At 37.5% G+C, this 19877-nt stretch overlaps 2 protein-coding genes across 4 annotated transcripts in view; one reads left to right on the top strand and one right to left on the bottom strand.

Moving 5' to 3' along the window:
• Positions 1-4882, top strand: part of LOC129416751 (collagen alpha-6(VI) chain) — a 48169-nt gene extending 43287 nt beyond the window's left edge. The window contains exons 40-43 of one of the 2 annotated variants that reach the window (XM_073873547.1): positions 2736-2884; positions 2974-3144; positions 3958-3999; positions 4096-4882. In XM_073873547.1, the coding sequence (XP_073729648.1) occupies positions 2736-2884; positions 2974-3144; positions 3958-3999; positions 4096-4289 (556 nt within the window). In that variant the 3' untranslated portion in view covers positions 4290-4882. Of the gene's footprint in view, positions 1-2735; positions 2885-2970; positions 3145-3957; positions 4000-4095 lie in introns of both variants that reach the window. The other variant, XM_073873546.1, reaches the window with a different exon arrangement.
• Positions 4883-6941: 2059 nt separating this feature from the next.
• On the bottom strand, positions 6942-19255 carry fndc5a (fibronectin type III domain containing 5a). Of its 2 annotated transcripts, none has more exons than XM_073873544.1 (6): positions 18899-19255; positions 12024-12139; positions 11428-11617; positions 10542-10631; positions 10292-10428; positions 6942-8031 (listed from the first exon to the last, which is right to left on the bottom strand). In XM_073873544.1, exons 1-6 carry the CDS (start codon positions 19059-19061, stop codon positions 7981-7983), a joined length of 747 nt encoding a protein of 248 aa, XP_073729645.1. In that variant the 5' UTR covers positions 19062-19255; the 3' UTR covers positions 6942-7980. The 2 variants fall into 2 exon arrangements, with proteins under 2 accessions (XP_073729645.1, XP_073729646.1); XM_073873545.1 differs by having other exon boundaries at positions 10279-10428; positions 18899-19254.
• Positions 19256-19877: the final 622 nt, after the last annotated feature.

Raw genomic sequence — 19877 nt, 5'->3', positions numbered from 1 at the left:
TTTATCCGATGCTACATTTTGAAAAACAAACTGAACTCAGTCAACACCATTAATTTTCTTGTTTTTGCACTTCATCTTGAATAATCTATGGAGGACATTCATTGGCCAGATTCACTGAAACCTCACAGATGTTGTTGAAGAAATTACCCAGCAAGCAATTTTGCGTTCAAAAGAAGTCTAATAGCTGTTCATACAACGCCTAGGCGTCTAGGCTAAACAAGGCGTAAACAATGTGTTTTCAAAATATGTGTTTGTTGCGTCATGTAAACCATGTGCATCACGTTTTGTCAAAAGTGCCTGCTGTACATGCATCAAAACCGTTTATAATAGAGATGCTCACGTTCTTAAAATACATGCAAGACACTTCCTTAACAGTAAACTTTGATTACGCATGAGATTATAAGAGTATCTGGCAAACACGAGCGTCTCTTTTATCATAAACCCTTTAGACGCGTCTGCAGCAGGCACTTATTTTGACAAGACACGTGATGCACACATTCTGCGGATCTCTCGATGCGCAGAACACATATTTTGAATAAATTAACTACATGTTCATGTTGTGACGAACTTCGCATCAAACGCCCTCGAAAAATGAAGTCACCGGTTGCCATTGCTCATAGCCGGACTAAATCGGGTCTATAGTTAACCTAGACGGTGAAATGATGGCTAGTGTTTGCTGGGTATGCAGGGAAATAAACAATAACCACCAAAATCAAAACAAAAGAGATATTCAGCAATTTATAGCTTTTAAATAAATAAATAAATAATACAAATCTGTAAAAAAATTATATTTGCCTTATGCTTGCGAATATGGAGGTACCAATTATTGTTGCTTATACTCAAATTCATTTTTACTTCTTGTAACTGTGAATATTGAGTTAGTTAAACTTAGATTACAACAAGGATTAAGATAATTATTTTGATTATGCCTAAATGTGGCTTACAATCTTAAAGGGGACATATCATGAAATCTGACTTAAGTGCTATAATTGGCTCCCCAGGGCTAACCTAAAAATGTGAATAAGATCATCCCAATAACTTCGTTTAGGTAAACCATTCTCTCTTAGTTTAGGTAAACCATTCTCTGCAAGCATGTTAGGAAATAGGTAATTAAAATTTGGCTCCCCTTGTGATGTCAGAAGCGGAAAATATCGCCCCTTAATCTGCACTATCCAACCACAGCACTGCCATTAAGTGCAGAGATCAACTCATTTGCATTTTTAAGGACAACCAAAACGGCACATTTTTGCTCACACCTACCCAAGTGGTAATTTTAACATTTTATAATAAATTATCTTGGGGTATTTTGAGCTAAACTTCACATATGTGCTCTGGGACACCAAAGATTTATTTGACATAAAAAAGTATTGTAAAATGTCCTCTTTAAAAATAAAGTTGCTTCAGTATGCCATAGGAGAACCATAAAGAACCAACATCTAAAAAAAATGTTTTTGTTGTTTTAGGTAAAAAATAAAAGGTTATTCAGATTATAAAGGTAAGAAAGTAATAGGCAATTTAATACAAATGTCAACCTTTTTATGAAAAGTAAAGTTTTTACCCTGATATCTCAGATGTAAATATTTGAAGAGTTCAAATGCAAAAGCAGCTGAACACCACCTCCATCAAAAATGAGATGATAATATTATTCAAATGCTCTCGACACATACAGTAGGTATACGTTCATCAAATACTTTCGTGTCAAATCCGCTGTATCCTGCCCTCAGGCCATTTAGAAACACAGTTTTTAGGCAGAATTCATTAGGAGTCTGAAAAAAAAATGGTAATAAACAAGAAATCATACCAGATGCACTTATCAAGGTTTTGCATCTAGGATATGCCTTTGAAAAGTGCTAAAGGACAAGTTCGGTATTTTACACTTAAAGCCCTGTTTTCAGATTGCTTATGATGAAATAGAACGATTTTGACTGAAATTTGGACATATGATGCTGGCCCGAGAGTTTTGGGGTGTTTGTTGTATCACCTCCCACCTCTACAATGGGTGTATAGGTGCACAGGAAAAATCCTTCCTAAAATGCATTAAACTTTCATTTACAAAGACGTGAAACTCACCGAGTGGTCAGGGGTGTTCACTGATATGCTCACACAGAAATCGCTGCAAAAGATGCTTTCCAACAGCTGTTTTAGCATTCGTTGTAAACTTGGGGACCTATTTTTTCAAACGCCTCACACCCGTATATTCTTCCGTTGAGAGCGTGAATAATAGACACTCCAGCCCAGTTGGTGGCGATAATCCGCCTGTGCCAATTGCAAGAATACAAACAAAGTTCCCGGCGCGGAGTAATACCGTACCTCACAGCACATCTAATACAAGTCAATGGAGTTGGACAAAAGCTACAATAAAACCTGTTGGAATGCGTCTTTTGCAGCGATTTTTGTGTGAGCATATCAGTGAACACCCCTGACCACTCGGTGAGTTTCACGTCATTGTAAATGAAAGTTTAATGCATTTTAGGAAGGATTGTTCCAGTGCACCTATAGAGCCATTATAGAGGTGGGAGGTGACACAAGAAACACCCGAAAACTCTCGGGCCAGCACCACACGTCCAAACCTCAGTCAAAACCGTTCTATTTCATCATAAACAATCTGAAAACAGGGCTTTAAGTGTAAAATACTGAACTTTTCCTTTAAAGTTCTTAAAGCATTTTGGTACTATTTTTCATAGACAACATATTCTGTGCTTTTTAATGCTATAAATTAATCCTCTGTGTTTCAGAGACATCATCACTACTGCTCCCCCAACAGAAAAAGCTCCTGAGGACTATGACGTTTATAATGGGGGTGAAACAAAACCATTCACAGACTCCTATCCAGATATAGATAAATATGAATATGACCAGGCTGATACCCCCGAGTTCAAAACTGGTGAATCCACATTCAAGATCTCTCTGCTTTCTGTGTTGTTACTGCTCACATTAAAAACTGGAATATACAATGTTGTTTCTTTTCAGCAGCTCGATGTTTTCTTAAGAGAGATTCAGGCACCGTCTGTGCGTCGTATGAGCCCAGATGGTACTACAATCAGAAAGCAAAGAGATGCCAGCAATTCTGGTATGGAGGTTGTGGAGGAAACGAAAACCGTTTTTTGACAGAGGCGGAGTGTTTCAGCGAGTGTGGCTCGACAGGTACGTTGATTCGGGGCCGGAGGTGTTATTACTTATATAAATTAGGATTCAAATTTGTGATGCATTCTGGAAATAAACATCAGATGTCACGCTATAACATTTGATGAAAAAGAATTTTTTTTTGTCAAAATTGGGTTTATATTAAATTATTATTCTATAACATCTTGTCTATCATCTCTGAAAATATCTAGACAAAATTCACTCCAAAATAGCGATTTATGCTATTGAAAAGCTGAAAAGTCTGCGTCTTAAAGGGGACATATCATGAAAATCTGACTTTTTCCATGTGTAAGTGCTATAATTGGGTCCCCCGTGCTTTTATCAACCTAGAAATGTGAAAAAGATCAATCCAGTAACTTAGTTTTGGTAAACCATTCTCTGCATGCATTTGAAAAATAGGTAATTAAAACTTGGCCCCCCTTGTGATGTCAGAAGGGGATAATACTGCCCCTTATCCTGCACTATCCAACCACAGCACTGCCATTTAGTGCAGAGATCAACCTACAAAGTGGCAATTTTAACATGCTATAATAAATTATCTATATGGTATTTGGAGCTAAAACTTCACATGCGTACTCTGGGGACACCAAAAATGTATTTGACATCTTAAAAAGTATTGTGAAGTGTCCCCTTTATGTTTAAGGACACACCCGGACCGGTGGATGTGCAACACAGTCGACCGTAGCTTTTCCTATCAAAATAAACTGCATAATATGTAGATTGAAGATGTATCAATGCACACCTTGAATGAAGCATTAATGTTTTTGCTTTTTGTAGAATATATTTTGACTTTATCCCTCACTTCTCTCACAGTTTTGGAAACTCTTTCAAAGGATGATCCCATCATAAGTGAAGGTATAAAAGCATGTCGCTGGTAATCTACACAATATAAATCTGTGACATTGTGCTGGTTGAAATCATAATAACATAATATTTTTCATCTGTTCATAGATGTTTGCCACCTGAAGTATGATGAAGGAACATGCTCAGCCTATTCAGTCAAATGGTATTTCAACATCAACAATGGTGAATGTCTCCAGTTCTGGTACGGCGGATGCAAAGGAAACGGCAACAGGTTTAATACTCAAAATGAATGTGAGAGTCGCTGTCTAAAGGACAGAAAAGCATCTCCTGGCACCTCCTAACTGTGATATTCAATGAAGCGAATGCATTAAACATATGTCTGTGTCCTGACAGAAGTTGTCAAATGGCAGACCTGCAGGGGAATAATCAGATATTGAGGTTTTAGCTTCAGGAATTTCTTTAGATGAGTTAATACAGACACAGATTTAGATTATGTTTTCAAAAAAAAGATGCACAATTTGTTAAAGGTGAAGTGTGTAATTAAATGAACTCACAATGCCAAACACAATTCTGAAAATTTTGTCAAACACTTTTATCTATAGCAGGTGATAATGTGATAAACTCTTGACTAGGTAGCTAAAGTCCTGCAGTTTTTTTAATTTTTTTAGCAGACACTTTTATCCGGAGCAGCTTATGAGAAAAGAAAATAAAGACAATAGAGTGATTCTTTTAAACGAGGAAATAATATGAGGAGTGCTATGCAAAGTTACTTTCAGTGCAAAAGTTTATTTCTTACTACTGTAACTGGCCATATATTTGCATGCGGTTTACATCAGAGAGTCAAACAAACAAGCCAAAATGACACATTTTATCTTACAATGCAACTTTAATGTTGGCTCATTTTTATTACATTAAAAAACTTGAACCCCCTTGAGTTTTCTTGTCTTTTGTTTGTTTCTTTAGAAGAATAAACACTATGGTAAAGAATCTGTCGGTATCCTCATGTAAAGTCAATTAAATAAGTTATCAAAATCTTGGAAAATGAAGAAGGATTCTCTGCTCTCAAACATAGGGGGTGTGTCCTCTGTCTGTGCTGAAACCACGCCCACTCGTGGGAAACCTAACGGTACATTCACACAGGGCGCAAGCATTAACTGTTGACGGAAGTCTTGTCTGAAGCGTGGCCAACAGCCAATCACAGTGGCCGCAACACATGCTCCGGTCTTCCATAACTTAATTAGTTGGCTCTGCCTAGGTTATTTGCATAAGGCGATCTGATTGGCTGACGTACACGTTACCTCTTGAAAAGTTGCGAAATGTTCAACTTCTGGCGCGAACAACGGCCAACGGATCCACAATTCATGACGTCACCCAACGCATGACGTCACCCAATAAAAGTGAATGGGAAGCGTCAACGCTTACGCCCCGTATAAATGTACCGTAAGTGTTACGTGTGTTCGACTTCATGCGGAGCTGCACAGATCAATTGGCGGCTGGCTTAAAGCATGCATGCTGGTTAGAATTTTTGTCCGACTTGAGTTGGCACTGATGGCATGTGACGTATGGCATTAAAGTACCGCGAGAGTGATTCAAGAACCACCGGTGCATTTTCTCTTAAGTGGCTGCACGGAGTTCTGATGACGACACAGCTCTTCGTGTTTGGTTGCCTCACCGATGACAGCGATCATGTGCGTTTAATGTTAAATTCAACCTTTAGTTCCACTAATAAACATTATAAATTCATATTTTACATACAACAGGTAAAACTCCTTAAAGGGACACTCCACTTTCTCGAAAATATGCTCAGTTTCCAGCTCCCCTAGAGTTAAACATTTGATTTTTATCGTTTCGGAATCCATTCAGCCGATCTCCGCGTCTAGCGCTAACACTTTTAGCATAGCTTAGCATAATTCATTGAATCTGATTAGACCATTAGCATCGCGAAAAATAAGACTTTCAATATTTTTCCTATTTAAAACTTGACTCTTCTGTACTTACGTGTACCAAGAATGACGGAAAATTAAAAGTTGCGATTTTCTAGGCCGATATGGCTAGGAACTATACTCTCATTTCGGCATAATAATCAAGGACTTTGCCGTACCATGGCTGCAGGAGGCGCAATGACACTACGCAGTGCCCAAAAATAGTCCCCTACTATTGAAAGTTACTAAGGGGACTATTTTCGGCTGCTGCATAATATCATTGCACATATCTGCCCAGAAAATCGCAACTTAAAATTTTCTGTCGGTCTTAGTACATGATGTAACTACAGAAGAGTCAAGTTTTAAATTGGAAAAATATCAAAACTCTTTGGTATTTTTTTTAGGCACGATGCTAATGGTCTAATCAGATTCAATGAATTATGCTAAGCTACGCCAAATGTGGTACCCCAGACCCTGAGACAGGCTAAATGGATTCCAAAACAGCAAAAATCAAATGTTCAACTCTAGGGGAGCTGGAAAACAAGCACACTTTCCAAAAAAGTGGAGTGTCCCCCTAAATTTTTATTATTACATGGAATAATAAAACATATTATAGTAAAGAAGCAGAAGACGAAACTCTATTGGTATGTTAATAATCTAAGCTCATGTTTCCCATTATTTTTGAGCATACAGTATAAACGGCAACTAAAATATGTAATATAAAGGGTGCAACATTTATTAAAATATTTGTTTTTTTGTGACAAATTCATCATCTTATTCACTTCATTCCCGATTAAAAAAAGGAAACACGGCACACACATCACTACGCTAAGCAGCACATGTCCAAATTGGCGGCTCCGTCTCAAACTCCTCCCTCGAGCTTCAAGCGCAAACCTTGATGATCGGTCTGCGAAGCGCCACATGAACTCAAACACACCTAGTGACTTTACACAGACTTTAAGCTTTGATGACCTGGATCACTATTTCATGATCCTGGATGAGACTAATAGACAGGCTGTCTAATAAAATGCAATATACATCATGTAGGTATACTTACAATAACAGAAGACATTTATAATTTCATGAAATTTAATGACATTAAATCCAAGTGAATGTGGAAAAGCTTACTGTAAAACCAATAACATAGTATGGTAACATCGTATCATGATTCATAGTAATGGACCTCGACTGATGGCCCTGTCGGGTGAAGTGCAGTACATAAGGGGCCGGTCAGAATCCCATATGATGTTATTGCTGATGTAAACATGTTCAGCCCTTGTTAAGAGAGAAGATATGTTTCTCTCAAAGACAATACAAACATCTAAATGAAAACATTACAGATATATCATCTTAATATTAAACAGAAGTTGTAATTCAAATCATCTAAACAACAGTCTCTGGTAGGCTATGCAGCAGTCTTCTCATTGGGTCTTGAGTCTTGTCAGTAAATATAGAGATATTTCTCTGATCCATTCATTTGGTTTAAAAGTATTGAAAGCCTTCACCAGAGACACTGACAAAAAAATGTAGAGCTGACACACACTGTTAAAATGCTTCAATTAAACAGATTTCATTGAAGAGCAAGCACTATCAATGAGTGAGTAATTTTTAACAAAAAACTTTTTTGTTTATTTTAGCTCTAATAATTCCCATTAAACAGTCCAGAAAAAAACAGATACTCTCTCTGCAACCAATCCGAGGTAAACTTTTCCCATTTTTAAAATGTATGGAAACGACTGAACAACAACAGTTGTTGTTTTTTACTTTGAATGATTAAGCCTTCATCACATTGAGCAGAGGAATGTAGATCACGCTTTTTGTGTATAAGAGACGCTGCAAGACTATCAACTAGAGTTGATAAAAAGTTCAGATAGAAATTCGAGCTCCTCGTCCACATCTGTAATAATGCAGTTTGTTTAGCGATGGAGAAGCGATCTTTCTGTCCTCGTGTTTTCTCTCCTGCACAGACACAGATTTGGTCTCATCTCCAGGCTGCTGGAGTCATAGCTGGGCAAGAAGATCACTTTCATGGCATCTTTCAGATGTGCTCACGATGCCCAGTCCTGCAGAATGATGGCAACAGCTTCATTTTTTTTAATGTGGACTAGTGTCACACTTTGATAATGTTCACAGATAGCATCCTCTTGTTTTTCTTTGTGAGCTGTGAGTAGATGGCATATAGGAGAGATAAAGATGATTCAGGTGTCTTTTGTTGAAAGGTTCATGCAGTCAATTTGACACTTTTATATGATAAAGTGTTGACCTCATAAAACACAAAAAATGCATAATTTTCATCACTCGGTTACAGGATATTGTATTAAAGGACCAACACTATGTTGATTTTTACAAGATGTAATATTCTAGGCACAGCTGAAACTTATGTGTCTATAGCTGGGTTTCCATCGAAATTTAAAGTGAATCTTTTCAAAATTTGCAGAGAATAGTAAAACAAACAAATGCGAATTAGGTGTGTTTCCATCAAGTTGTTCAGCAAATGCATTTTCAGCTCCCATTTACTCTTTTTCTCAAGTCAAAACCACCTCAAACGAGCGTAAAAACTTTTATGCAAATTTTTATTTGATATTTGGCATTTCCATTTTGTGAAAATCACAAAAAGTGCTGGCGGGCAACTTTTCAAAAAATGGCTGGTACAAGTTTCACAAAATGCCTTCCAGGAAAATGTTCTTCTAAAAAATATATAAACATAGAAATATATCAAATGAAAGAACAGATCCTTTGTTTTCAAACAAACAATAAACAAAAAGGGAAAAAAAACCATTTCATCCTGTCTATATTTTTTCTCTGCTTATAAACTCTTAACTCTTTCGCCGCCATTGACGAGATAACTTGTCAATTAAGAGAAAAAGCTTCCCTGCCAATGACGAGAATTTTTGCTCAAAATTGGGTGTTTTTAAAGACACCTACCCATATTTGAGAGGTGATAAAAAGAAAACGAATGAAGGTAGGATGAAACGGTTTTTTGTTTGAAAGCAGAGGGTCTGTTCTTTCATTTGATATATTGTTTTGTTTATATATTTAAAGACAAACATTTTCTGGAAGGCATTAAACTTTTGTGAAAATCATGAAAAATGCTGGCGCTGGCTGGCAACTTTTTTTAAAAACGCTGGCGGGGAAAGAGTTAAAATATGGGTATTTTTCTTTAAAAAAATTTTTTAACAAAAAGCTGAAATAATTGCGTTTTTGTGAAGGAATTTTGTTAGAGATCAGATTCAGAACGATTATCAAAACATACAGAGAGTTTAAAATAAGTAAATAACGTTTCGACTTCTGTTTTTTTTTTCATAAATTGGGTAAGTGTATAATCACGGTATTGCAGATTAACATAAAACCTCATCAGGAACACTTTTTTATGCAAATGTACTTTCTTAATTGACTAGATAACTCGTCAATGGCGAGGAAAGAGTTAAAATTCACATAAAATCAGTGTGATGAAAACCCAGCTAATTAAGTTTCAGCTAAAAATAAACCACTGATAAATTTTTTATAGCATGTCCAAAATGCCCCTATTTGGGTGGGAGCAAAAAAGTTTTCATGTGTGCACCTTAAAATGCAAATGAGCTACTGCTCATCACTCCCTTATCAACAGACAGTGAGCGCTTTTTGTTAAAAATAGATGTAATTCCTGTGAAAACAGTATCTTTAGCTGAAACACATTTAGAAAAGCTTTTGGGTAAAATTAACCAGTCAGTCATTGGCCGTGGGCAGGGCTTTATCAGTGTGACATCACATTGACAAGAGAATCAAAACAGCATATCTATTGTAACTTCTTTGGTTTAATGGGGATTAAAAAGGAAGAATGGGTGGATTTTTTTATTGTAGGCTGGTTGTGTTCACACACTGCCAACACACGTTTATGTCCTGGTAAAAAGTGGATTTTGCATCATATGGGCTCTTTAATCGTTCAAATTGTTCTCCATTCCAGGAAAATAGTGAAATTATAATATACACTAACACTCTTTTCATTAAAACGCATTCACTCTCTAATGGCTATTGGATAGATGCAATTTTTGCATGAGGCGGAGTGCACAATGTTTGAAAAACGCTTTGGAAAAGGAGACGGGGCGACTACCAAAACACACTTATAGCCAATCAGCAGTAAGGAGTGTGTCTACTAACCAACATCCTTGCTGGGTTGCGTATGTGTGGGGCAGGTCTTTTAAAAGAAGGTCCAGATTCTATTGGGGTAGGGGCGTGTTTGTTTAGGTGATTTCAAATATCAACATTAGCTTTCAAACATTGTGCACTCCGCCTTTAAGGCTTTTTAATGAAAAGAGTGAGATCGTAGATCATAAAGTCATTTAAATGTATAGTAACACATATTGTATTTAAGTCAGTGTATGCACTTAATCACGTAAAAACCTAAATGTTATTGATTCTGGACACTTGCCTGGTGTTTATACCTTGCTCCGCAGCAGTCCTCCACCTGATGTATGCTCAGGTGTACTGCACTCCGATGACGTCTTGGCTTTATCTTTATTATTGTTCGGCTCATTGTCTTTGATGATGTCATACTGACGGCAGAAGAGAGCAATCACACCTGAATCAAGATAGATGAATATTTATTACCGAATAACATCATCTGGATCTTATTCAGAGTGAATCATGTGATTATATCACACAGCAGGAGGGAAATGATTATCCAGTTCTCACCGGCCCACATGACCAGAACCACCACGATAATGATGAGCTCTACTGCTCGGAGCGGACTATTCTGATCCACTTCTTCCATGGTGACTTCATCTGTAAAGATATTAGCATAGGAGTCAATTTACTGTGTTACTGCCCTTACAAAGACCAGACTTGAATCCAGCTGAACAGATGTGGATTGAAATTTGAGATGATATAATAAACATTCATATTAATGCCAACAAACATATTTTAGGACCATAAGGATTTATTTTGGATGGTGATGTTATTTTAATAAAACATTTTGCACATTTCCCCCAATTTTCTCACTACTGAAATGCCACAAACTAATTTGAAAAATTATTTTAATAAACTATTTAACACACACTAAATGCTGTTATGTTACAGTACGAATCTAATTAAAATCAACACTGAGAATAATTGTGATGTCAGAATGGGATAATACCGCCCCTTAATCTGCCATTTAATGCAGAGATCAGCTCATTTGCATTTAAAAGGACAGCCAAAATGGCAATTTTTGTAGCACACCTACCAAGTGGCAATTTTAACATGTTATAATAAATTATCTATATGTTATTTTGAGCTAGAACTTCACATACGTACTCTGGGGACACCAACTATTTATTTTACATTTTAAAAAAGTCTTGTAAATTGTCCCCTTTAAGGGTCAAATGTGATTTATTTTTGCACTCAAAATTTTTTTAAATAACCCAGCATGCCATTGGGTCAAAACAATACAGTTTGGTTAAATTAACCCAGAAAATACCCAGACCCAATAACCGAGTATAGGTTTTATATTATAACCCAATGGATTAGGTTCCTCCCTTTTTGACACAAGGGTTGAAAATAACCCAATTTGTTTTACTGTGTGTATGTGTGTGTGCCCTACCTTTGTTTTTGGAGGCTTGTGTTTTTAAAGTTCTGAAAAGCAGCGGTTCACTGAGAGGACTCGGCCCATTTACACTGATGGATTGAACGTGCACAATGTAGTCTGTGTCTGCCTCCAAATCCCACAATGCACAGCTCCTCGTGGTGGTGTTGACTTCCTGGATAAAGCGCAGCATGCGAACGTCTTTTTTCTGTTATACATAAATAAAAAAAATGAAAAAAGTTTAGTATTTAACCATGCAAATGAGCACAGCAAATGAACTAGAAATGGATTCAATGTAATAGGGAACTTCTAGTGGTTGCATTTTAGACAAACACTGTTGCACTACTTTATTTCCTAAGCTCATAAATTTGGTGTAAAGTTTGTGAATAATGTCTGTCCCAGTTCTGTATAGGCTTTCAGTGGAGCTCTGCAAACAACAGAATCCCTGTGGGCCTGATGGAAATTAATGGAGATGTAAGGCCAAAAAAACATCAGGTGTCACCACCCCGCCCATATATTTTCACTAGTCTATTTTTAAAATATTTATTCTTTTTATGCTTCCTCTCTGTATCTTTCTTCCTCTCTCATATATCTCTCTCTCTCTTTCTGAGTACCTGCTGTGTGATGGCAAATCCGATGACTGTCTCTCCGTCTGGTGTGTCCCATGTCAGCACAGCAGAGCTGGACTTCAGATCTTTGATGGACACGTTCACTGGTGCAACCAAGCTGTCTGAGAGATGAAGAAAGAAAGCGAGAGATATGGTTTGTTCGTTCAATTAACCTCTTACTTTTTTGACTAGGTAACTAGGAGTTACAAACATGTCAGTACAGGAGAGGTTTAAAGTCAAACGTTGCAGTTAAACGCACAACCATTGATAAGAGTATATTAACTGGGCTGGTATGTTCATGGATAAAAGACACACAGCACTGCAGACTGAATGTTGGGTATGTTCACTCGTGTGAAACCATGAGGAACAAATCTGCTACTGTGTGCACTTGTACACACGCTTACAGAAACGCCACATGAATTTAACATGTAGAAACACGTGATCTCATGAAAAACCACATGTGATCCCATGGGTTTGGTTTTTTCATGAGAATTTCAGTACATGAGCTTCATATAAAAATGTTACACTACCATCTTTCATAATGTAAGTATGTGTATTTGCATATGCATATGTGAAACTCATATGGACAGAGCCAGCATCATATGAAAAATTAGATCATAAGAAATATGAAGAATTATAACATTTTTGAGAAGATACATTTTAAGGTGATCACTTTTAAGTGGATTTTATTGTTTGATGGATTTCTTTCTCTCCCTCTCTCTTGCTCACATCCAGTTCCTGTGCTACCATGTGAAAGTAATGTGTGATGAATTAATGAATGTGTTATCTCCAGGTGCTAATGAAGGAACTGTGGGAACGATTATATTGATAAGATGAGCCACATGAACGGCATCTTAATGTCATTGTTACCTATGGGAACCTGTTAAAGGGGACATATAATGAAAATCTGACTTTTTTGTGTAAGTGCTATAATTGGATCCCCAGTGCTTCTATCAACCTAGAAAATGAGAAAAAGATCAACCCAGTAACTTAGTTTTGGTAAACCATTCTCTGCAAGCATGTGAAAAAATAGGTCATTGAAATTTGGCTTCCCTTGTGATGTCAGAGGGGATAATATTGCCCCTTAGGGCCAATCCCATTTCTCTGTCTTACCCCTTCCCCCACCACTTCGTCTTACCCCTAGCCCTTGTCCCTCAAAACCAAGTGTTAAGCGCTAGGGGTGAAAACATACCCCTATGAAATGAGACACCGCTTGGTTACGGTTACGTCATCATACATCGTCGTTTGCTGGCTGCCAGTTAAAACTGTAGACAAGCATGCAGTCCATTCATGGCTAGTTAGAGAAATACGGGAATGTTGTGCAAATCAGCAAATACGGGAATGTTGTGCAAATCAGCAACGTAACGTTAGCGTAGCAAACTAGCGAAATTTTAAAACATTTAAATTAAGAACATAATTCAAATATATATGAACAGGACTGTGTAGAGCACAAAACAAGACGTTAGTAATTTTTAAATTAATTATTAAGCCGAAAATACTTACATTTAGGGAACTCTCTGGACGCTTTGGCCGCCATTTTTGCCGGTTGCGCAGTGTATTCTGGGTACCCCTTAGTTTCAAGTAAGCTCGCGGAAATTCTTGGTTTTAAGGGGTATCTACCACTTGCCCTTAGCCCTACCCCTTGATCAAAACGAGAATTGGGATAGCCCTTACTCTTACGTGAACGTGCAAAACTAAGGGGTAGGGGTAAGGGGAAGGGGCAAGACATAGAAATGGGATTGGCCCATAATCTGCACTATCCAACCATGGCACTGCCATTTAGTGTCGAGAGAATAATTGACAGCACAATTGAGTTTCAATTTCAAAAAACCGCCATCAATGCTGTGTTGCATTTCATCAGCTCATTTGCATTTTAAAGACCACACCCAAAAACGGCACACTTTGGTCTTCACGGAAATTCGTGTTATAGCACAAACATTTTGTGTTATTGACAAGATTTTCCACTGTTTTTTGTGCTTCTGTAGCACAAATGTCTTTTTCGTGCCACCCAGCACAAATTTCTATAAACGTTTTTTTGTGTCTGTGCCATGACTTTCTTTATCGTGTCATTTTATTTTTTGTTTTCTCATCATTTTTCCTGGTTTTTTTTACCATTGTCGCTTGGGGTTTCAATTAGATTCACTTTCTGTGACTTTCTAACCCCAACTCTTACCTCAACTCCAGGCGAGAATAGTTTTAAAATCGGACGAAATACATGTAGAAACCAATGCATAAAATTACATCCTAATGCAAACCCAGAATCTAACCCTAACCCAAAGTGACAATGATTTAAAAATAGGAAAAAACTATAATAAAAAATGACACAACAAAGTTGTGGCACAGACACGAAAAACCATTTATAGAAATTCGCACTGGATGGCACGAGAAAAACATTTGTGTTTCAGGGGCATGGAAAAACGGCACGGAAATCGCGTCAATAACACTAAAACAAATAAAATGTTTCGTGACAATAAACACAAATTGCCATGAGATAGGGTAGTTTTGGTCACACCTACAAAGTGGAAATTTTAACATGCTATAATACATTATCTATATGGTGTTTTGAGCTAAAACTGTCACGACAGGGTTGGAGAGACAGGACGCAAACGCAGAGTTCAAACCAATAAATAACATTTAATAATAAAACTGGAAACAAAACATGAGGAGTAAAATAACAGGCATGTAAGTAACACAGGAACATGTGAACGTGAACAGGAACAGACATGGAAGTAATGACAATGACAATCTACCGGCAACCGGGGTGACAGAAACAAGGCATATAAATACAAAGACAATTAAACATAAGACAGGTGTGGTGTATTGGCTTAATGAGTCAATGAGAGTCCAGGTGAGACGGATCAGTGCAATACACAAAACATGACACGGACTAGCCGTGACATAACCCCTCCCTCTACGAGTGGCTACCAGACACTCAAATAAACACAAAACAAAAACAAAGTCTGGTAGCAAGAGTCCAAGGGAGGGGTGGAGGTCTTGGGGACCCTGGCGAAGCCGGCAGCCGCCGGGACGAGACCAACAGGAACGGTTGGCCGGACTGCGCCAGGAGAACCGGAGCGATCGCTCCGAGAACCGAGGCAGACGAATTACCCCCCTCCTGGGAATCGTCGACGATCAGCTGCCCCCGGAAGTCATCTCCCATCCCCTCGCGGAAACGGAGACCCTCTCTCGGTAGCTACCCCGGGGAAATGATCGGGCGTGGTCCGTTCCGGATCCCCCTGCGAGCAGGATGGTGGTCCTCCGAGGGACCGTCGACGACGACTCAACCGTTGGGGGACAGCCTGGGCCGATCCTCCTCCCGCATGCTCGCGGGAGCGAGCGATCGCTCACGGTGGTCCCCAAGAGACATCGGGGCTGATGGGGAATACACCCCGATGTCACTACTCCCCCTCGACGAAACTCCTGGGGGAGCCGCCCTCCGTGAACCCGCTGCGTCCAGTGCTGGCCGGTAGATTCTGTCACGACAGGGTTGGAGAGACAAGACGCAAACGCAGAGTTCGAACCAATAAATAACATTTAATAATAAAACTGGAAACAAAACACGAGGAGTAAAATAACAGGCATGTAAGTAACACAGGAACATCCAACGTGAACAGGAACAGACATGGAAGTAATGACAATGACAATCTACCGGCAACCGGGGTGACAGAAACAAGGCATATAAATACAAAGACAATTAAACATAAGACAGGTGTGGTGTATTGGCTTAATGAGTCAATGAGAGTCCAGGTGAGACGGATCAGTGCAATACACAAAACATGACACGGACTAGCCGTAACAAAAACTTCACATATGTAATCTGGAGACACCAAAGATTTATTTTACATCTTTAACTAAATTTGTGATTAAAATAGACAGATTCTCTGAATTTACCAAATCCAGTAAAAAGCCAATTTTGTGCACGTATTAAAGTTTTTCAACCGTTATAAACACAGATGATCCAATCAGAGTTAAGAGCCAGAACTACAGTATACACTGCAAAAATGATTTTCAATTGTCTTGTTTTCAGTAAAAATGTCTAAAAATTCTTAAATTAAGATGCTTTTTCTTGATGAGCAAAACGACCCAAGAAAATAAGTCTAGTTTTTAGACCAAAAATATCAAATTTAAATGATTTTGTGCATAAAACAAGCAAAAACATTTTTGAAAATTTTTCATAAAAACTAAATTCAAGAAAAATTCAAGAAAAATTTGCTTACCCCATTGGCAGATTTTTTTGCTTGTTTATGCACAAAATCATTTGAATTTGATCTTTTTGGTCTAAAAACTAGACTTATTTTCTTGGGTCGTTTTGCTCATCACAGAAAAAGCATCTTAATTTAAGAATTTTTAGATATTTTTACTGAAAACAATCTAAGAAATATGTTTTCTTGAAAATCATTTTTGCAGTGTAATTATCTTTTGTAATTAACTATTTGTTCAGTAAATTTAACTCTAGTCATCAGTGCAATGTACTTGTAATGTATTTGTTAGCATATTTTAGTGGGACAAAGTGTAATCTCCCAGTCTAGATCAAAGCCCCATCGTTTTCTGTTTGTTTGTTTGTTACAAAAAATGTGTTTTTGTACAAGTAACAGTCCATCAGGAACTGATTAGTTTGTGAATGATGAGCATTACATTACAGAATGTGTAGTGATGATTTGTGCACAATATTGAATCTGAATTTCATGTTGACCTCCGAATCATTATACCGTAGATTACGTTTATGCATTATACAAAAACACTTTTATCCAAAGTGACTTACAGCGCATTACAAGATATACATTTTATCACAATGTGTGTTTCCTGGAATTGAACACACAACTTTTGTGCTGCTAACGCAAATCTCTACAAACTAACTGTAATAAACAACATTGCTTTTTGTGAGAGAGCGAGCGAGCGAGAGAGAGAAAGATAGTTATTTATTACCCAATGCTGGTCATGTAGTCATGTGTATCTGTGTGTTAGGTTTATTTGTAAACAATGACATAAATTTCAGTCTGCAAGTACTGTGCGGTTGGCGTGAGATTAAACATTTATGTAGGACACTGCTGCTCTGTTTCTCTCACCATCTCTCTCTCTTTTTTCTTCCTCTCATATGCCACTGTTTCATACAAGCATTTAATGTCCAGTGTTTTCTGCTAGTGACTGTGGAACCTCTAAAATAAGCTGAGAGCCAACAGCATCTACTGCCAGAACTCATTTATACCTTGATCCATGGATTTTCTCTCTTTGCTAGGGGTTGAATATAGGGACAATGTAAAATGTATAGCCACTTTATTTGGATTGTTGGCTGTAGTTTGGATTTATTTTGTCACCATAAGAGGAAAATGCTTTATGGTTCAACACAAATGTCAGGTTTAATTAAGTTGTCAAGTCTTTTGCACAATTACTGTCCTTCATATTTTTTGTTAATTGCATGAATGAATTTACAAAGAAAAAGCCAGGGAAATTCAATTATATTCCCAAAAACAAGTGCAACAAAAGGTTATTTACAGCAATGCCATAGAAGAACCATTTTTGGTTCCACAAAGAACCATGAAGTCATGGTTTATTTAAATAACCATTTGTTTCTTACATTTTTGTCACTACAATGAACCTTTTGAGCAACATAAAGGATGTTAAAACCATACAGCCAAAAGGGTGATTCTCACGAAATCCAGACTTAGAAGGTGTCCAGCATCAGATTTTTTATAAAGCCTTTTAAGCCAATTTTTTTTGCACATATAAGATTAAGGTCTGAACTTACTACAAACATTATTTTTAGAGGATTTAAAAAATATTTCCTATAGAATTATTTACAATTTTTTAGATGATCATTATCAAAAATGATCATTACCGCAACATGATATTACATTAAATATATGCGTTTACAAACTCATGTTTCGGTAATGAGAACTAAAAAGTTGTCCAGGTACTATGACAAACTAAATTTTAACTATTATCTGGAGAGAAAAAAATAAGAACTGCTTACCTGGTAGCCATCTTGAGTGTTACAGTCAATTATGTCCCTTCCAACAATTTTTATTTGAAAATAATCCATAATCCAATGATTGAAAATTGTTGCGGAGGATGGGAAAATTGGTCTTGGACACATTTATATTCCTTATTATTGTCTCTACATTTACCAATGATCACCAAATACCACGTTTCTTTACTGTAAATGTTTATAGTATAACATGCACTGGAGCTTTTTATTTTTTTAGATTTTTTATTATAAATATTTCCATGTCAAATCCAGTCATGGACACGTTGCGGTAATGAAAATTTTTCTATTAAATGTGGAAAAACAACAACATTTTTTGTATGTCATTTGAAATTATGTGCAAAATAGTACATGAAGAGATGTTTGTAACTGTATGCTTCTTATTTTGATACTCTTACTTTGCATTTACTTTTTTAATCAAAATGTTTCATGACACCTCATAAGTCTATTTTCGCGAGAATCACCCAAATGTGGATCTCATATGGCACCGTGAAACACCTTCATTTTTAAGTAATATACAGTACAGTAATATACAATTTGTACAGTATAAAAGTCACTACGTCTATTGAAAGTCCCCACAATGTAGCCTATATGAAAACGTGTGTGTGTGTTTGTGTGTATCGCAACAGGTGTGTATTACAGGTATAATATTTCGGTTTCATTTGCTTTAGCATATCTTTATTATTTATCTTTTGTAAGTATTATGTGTATGCTTGCTTTGACACGGTCTCTCTCACACATACAGACATGTCTCATTAATGAATCTGCAATTCAGTGAAACACACCTATGTGATACATGCAAAATGTGCCCACGTAAGTATTTTGTAATCCCCACTGGATGCCGAAATCAAAGCGACATTTCACATAAAGCAGAAGTGATTTATTATGATTGACTTACCAGCCAAGACCCACGACGCCCCAAAACAGCTTAATATGAGCAGCGGTGTGGGCATGAAAAACCCTCTCATTCTTTCCACGGAGGCTGGATGTGAAATCTCATCTGGTCGTGGATGAACGTGACAGTGTGGAGGGATTTCAGCACCGCGGACAGCGCTCGACATCAGCGGCCCGTCACGAGGCGCTTTACATCCTGATGATGATGATAATAATGCGGAGATTTTCACACGACGCCGATTGATTTTGTCTGTGAGGTTTTCATACGACTGCCATCACTGAAGAGGCTTCAAACTATCTGTAGGTAAGTGTGTGCGTGTAGAGCCCGGAGTCTCTCTCTCTCTCTCTCTCTCTCTCTGTACTGTAGCCTACTGTATTCTTCTCTCTATCTCTATTTAGAACACCACATGAAAAATACTATAGCCTACTATTGTTTTGTATTTACTATAGTAAATTGCAGATCATTTGGATTTACCTCACTGCTTTTTTACTTTGAATTTCAATACCAGTAAACTTGTAAATCCAAGTTAATTAAAGGCAACAAATAATTGTTTATAGTAGACGTTTCAGTAACAATATAAACAAACGGCTTTCGTGCAACATAACTACTGGCAAATAAGTCCTTTTAGAGTTTATTTCTGATAGCAAAATAAACAGGTAGATTACCTTTCTTCAAATCATAGTTAAAGCGTATCAAAAGCTACACTGAACTAATTTTACTGTATAAAATGTGTATTATATAATGTATGAATTCTGAACTTTAAATCGGCTGCCAAACCTCTCTTCACACAGCCTCGTCTTTAAGAAACCAAAACATTTGTTATTTTTGACGAGGTATTTGTCCCAGAGTCCAGTTTAGCAACTTGCCAGACCATAACCAAACAGAGACCGAAACTTAAAGCCTTGTTTATGGTCGCCGCGTCCGCAAGAGCGCGTTGGTGCGCGCGGCAAAAATGACGTCAACGCGGAGTGGGCGGTCGCGC

This window comes from Misgurnus anguillicaudatus, chromosome 11 (assembly GCF_027580225.2).
Source record: "Misgurnus anguillicaudatus chromosome 11, ASM2758022v2, whole genome shotgun sequence".
NCBI lineage: Eukaryota > Metazoa > Chordata > Actinopteri > Cypriniformes > Cobitidae > Misgurnus > Misgurnus anguillicaudatus.
Note: the sequence above shows the minus strand (reverse complement) of the source record. Positions and strands in the feature narration are given on the sequence as shown.

Bases quoted from the DNA above. Each gene is read 5' to 3' on its own strand.
- fndc5a (XM_073873544.1), bottom strand. From the start codon at position 19,061: ATGTCGAGCGCTGTCCGCGGTGCTGAAATCCCTCCACACTGTCACGTT. The intron at 11,618-12,023 runs GTACTCAGAAAG...TATGTATAACAG, and splicing joins GATTTGCCATCACACAGCAG to AAAAAAGACGTTCGCATGCT. The intron at 10,429-10,541 runs GTGAGAACTGGA...ATCTTGATTCAG, and splicing joins GGTTCTGGTCATGTGGGCCG to GTGTGATTGCTCTCTTCTGC.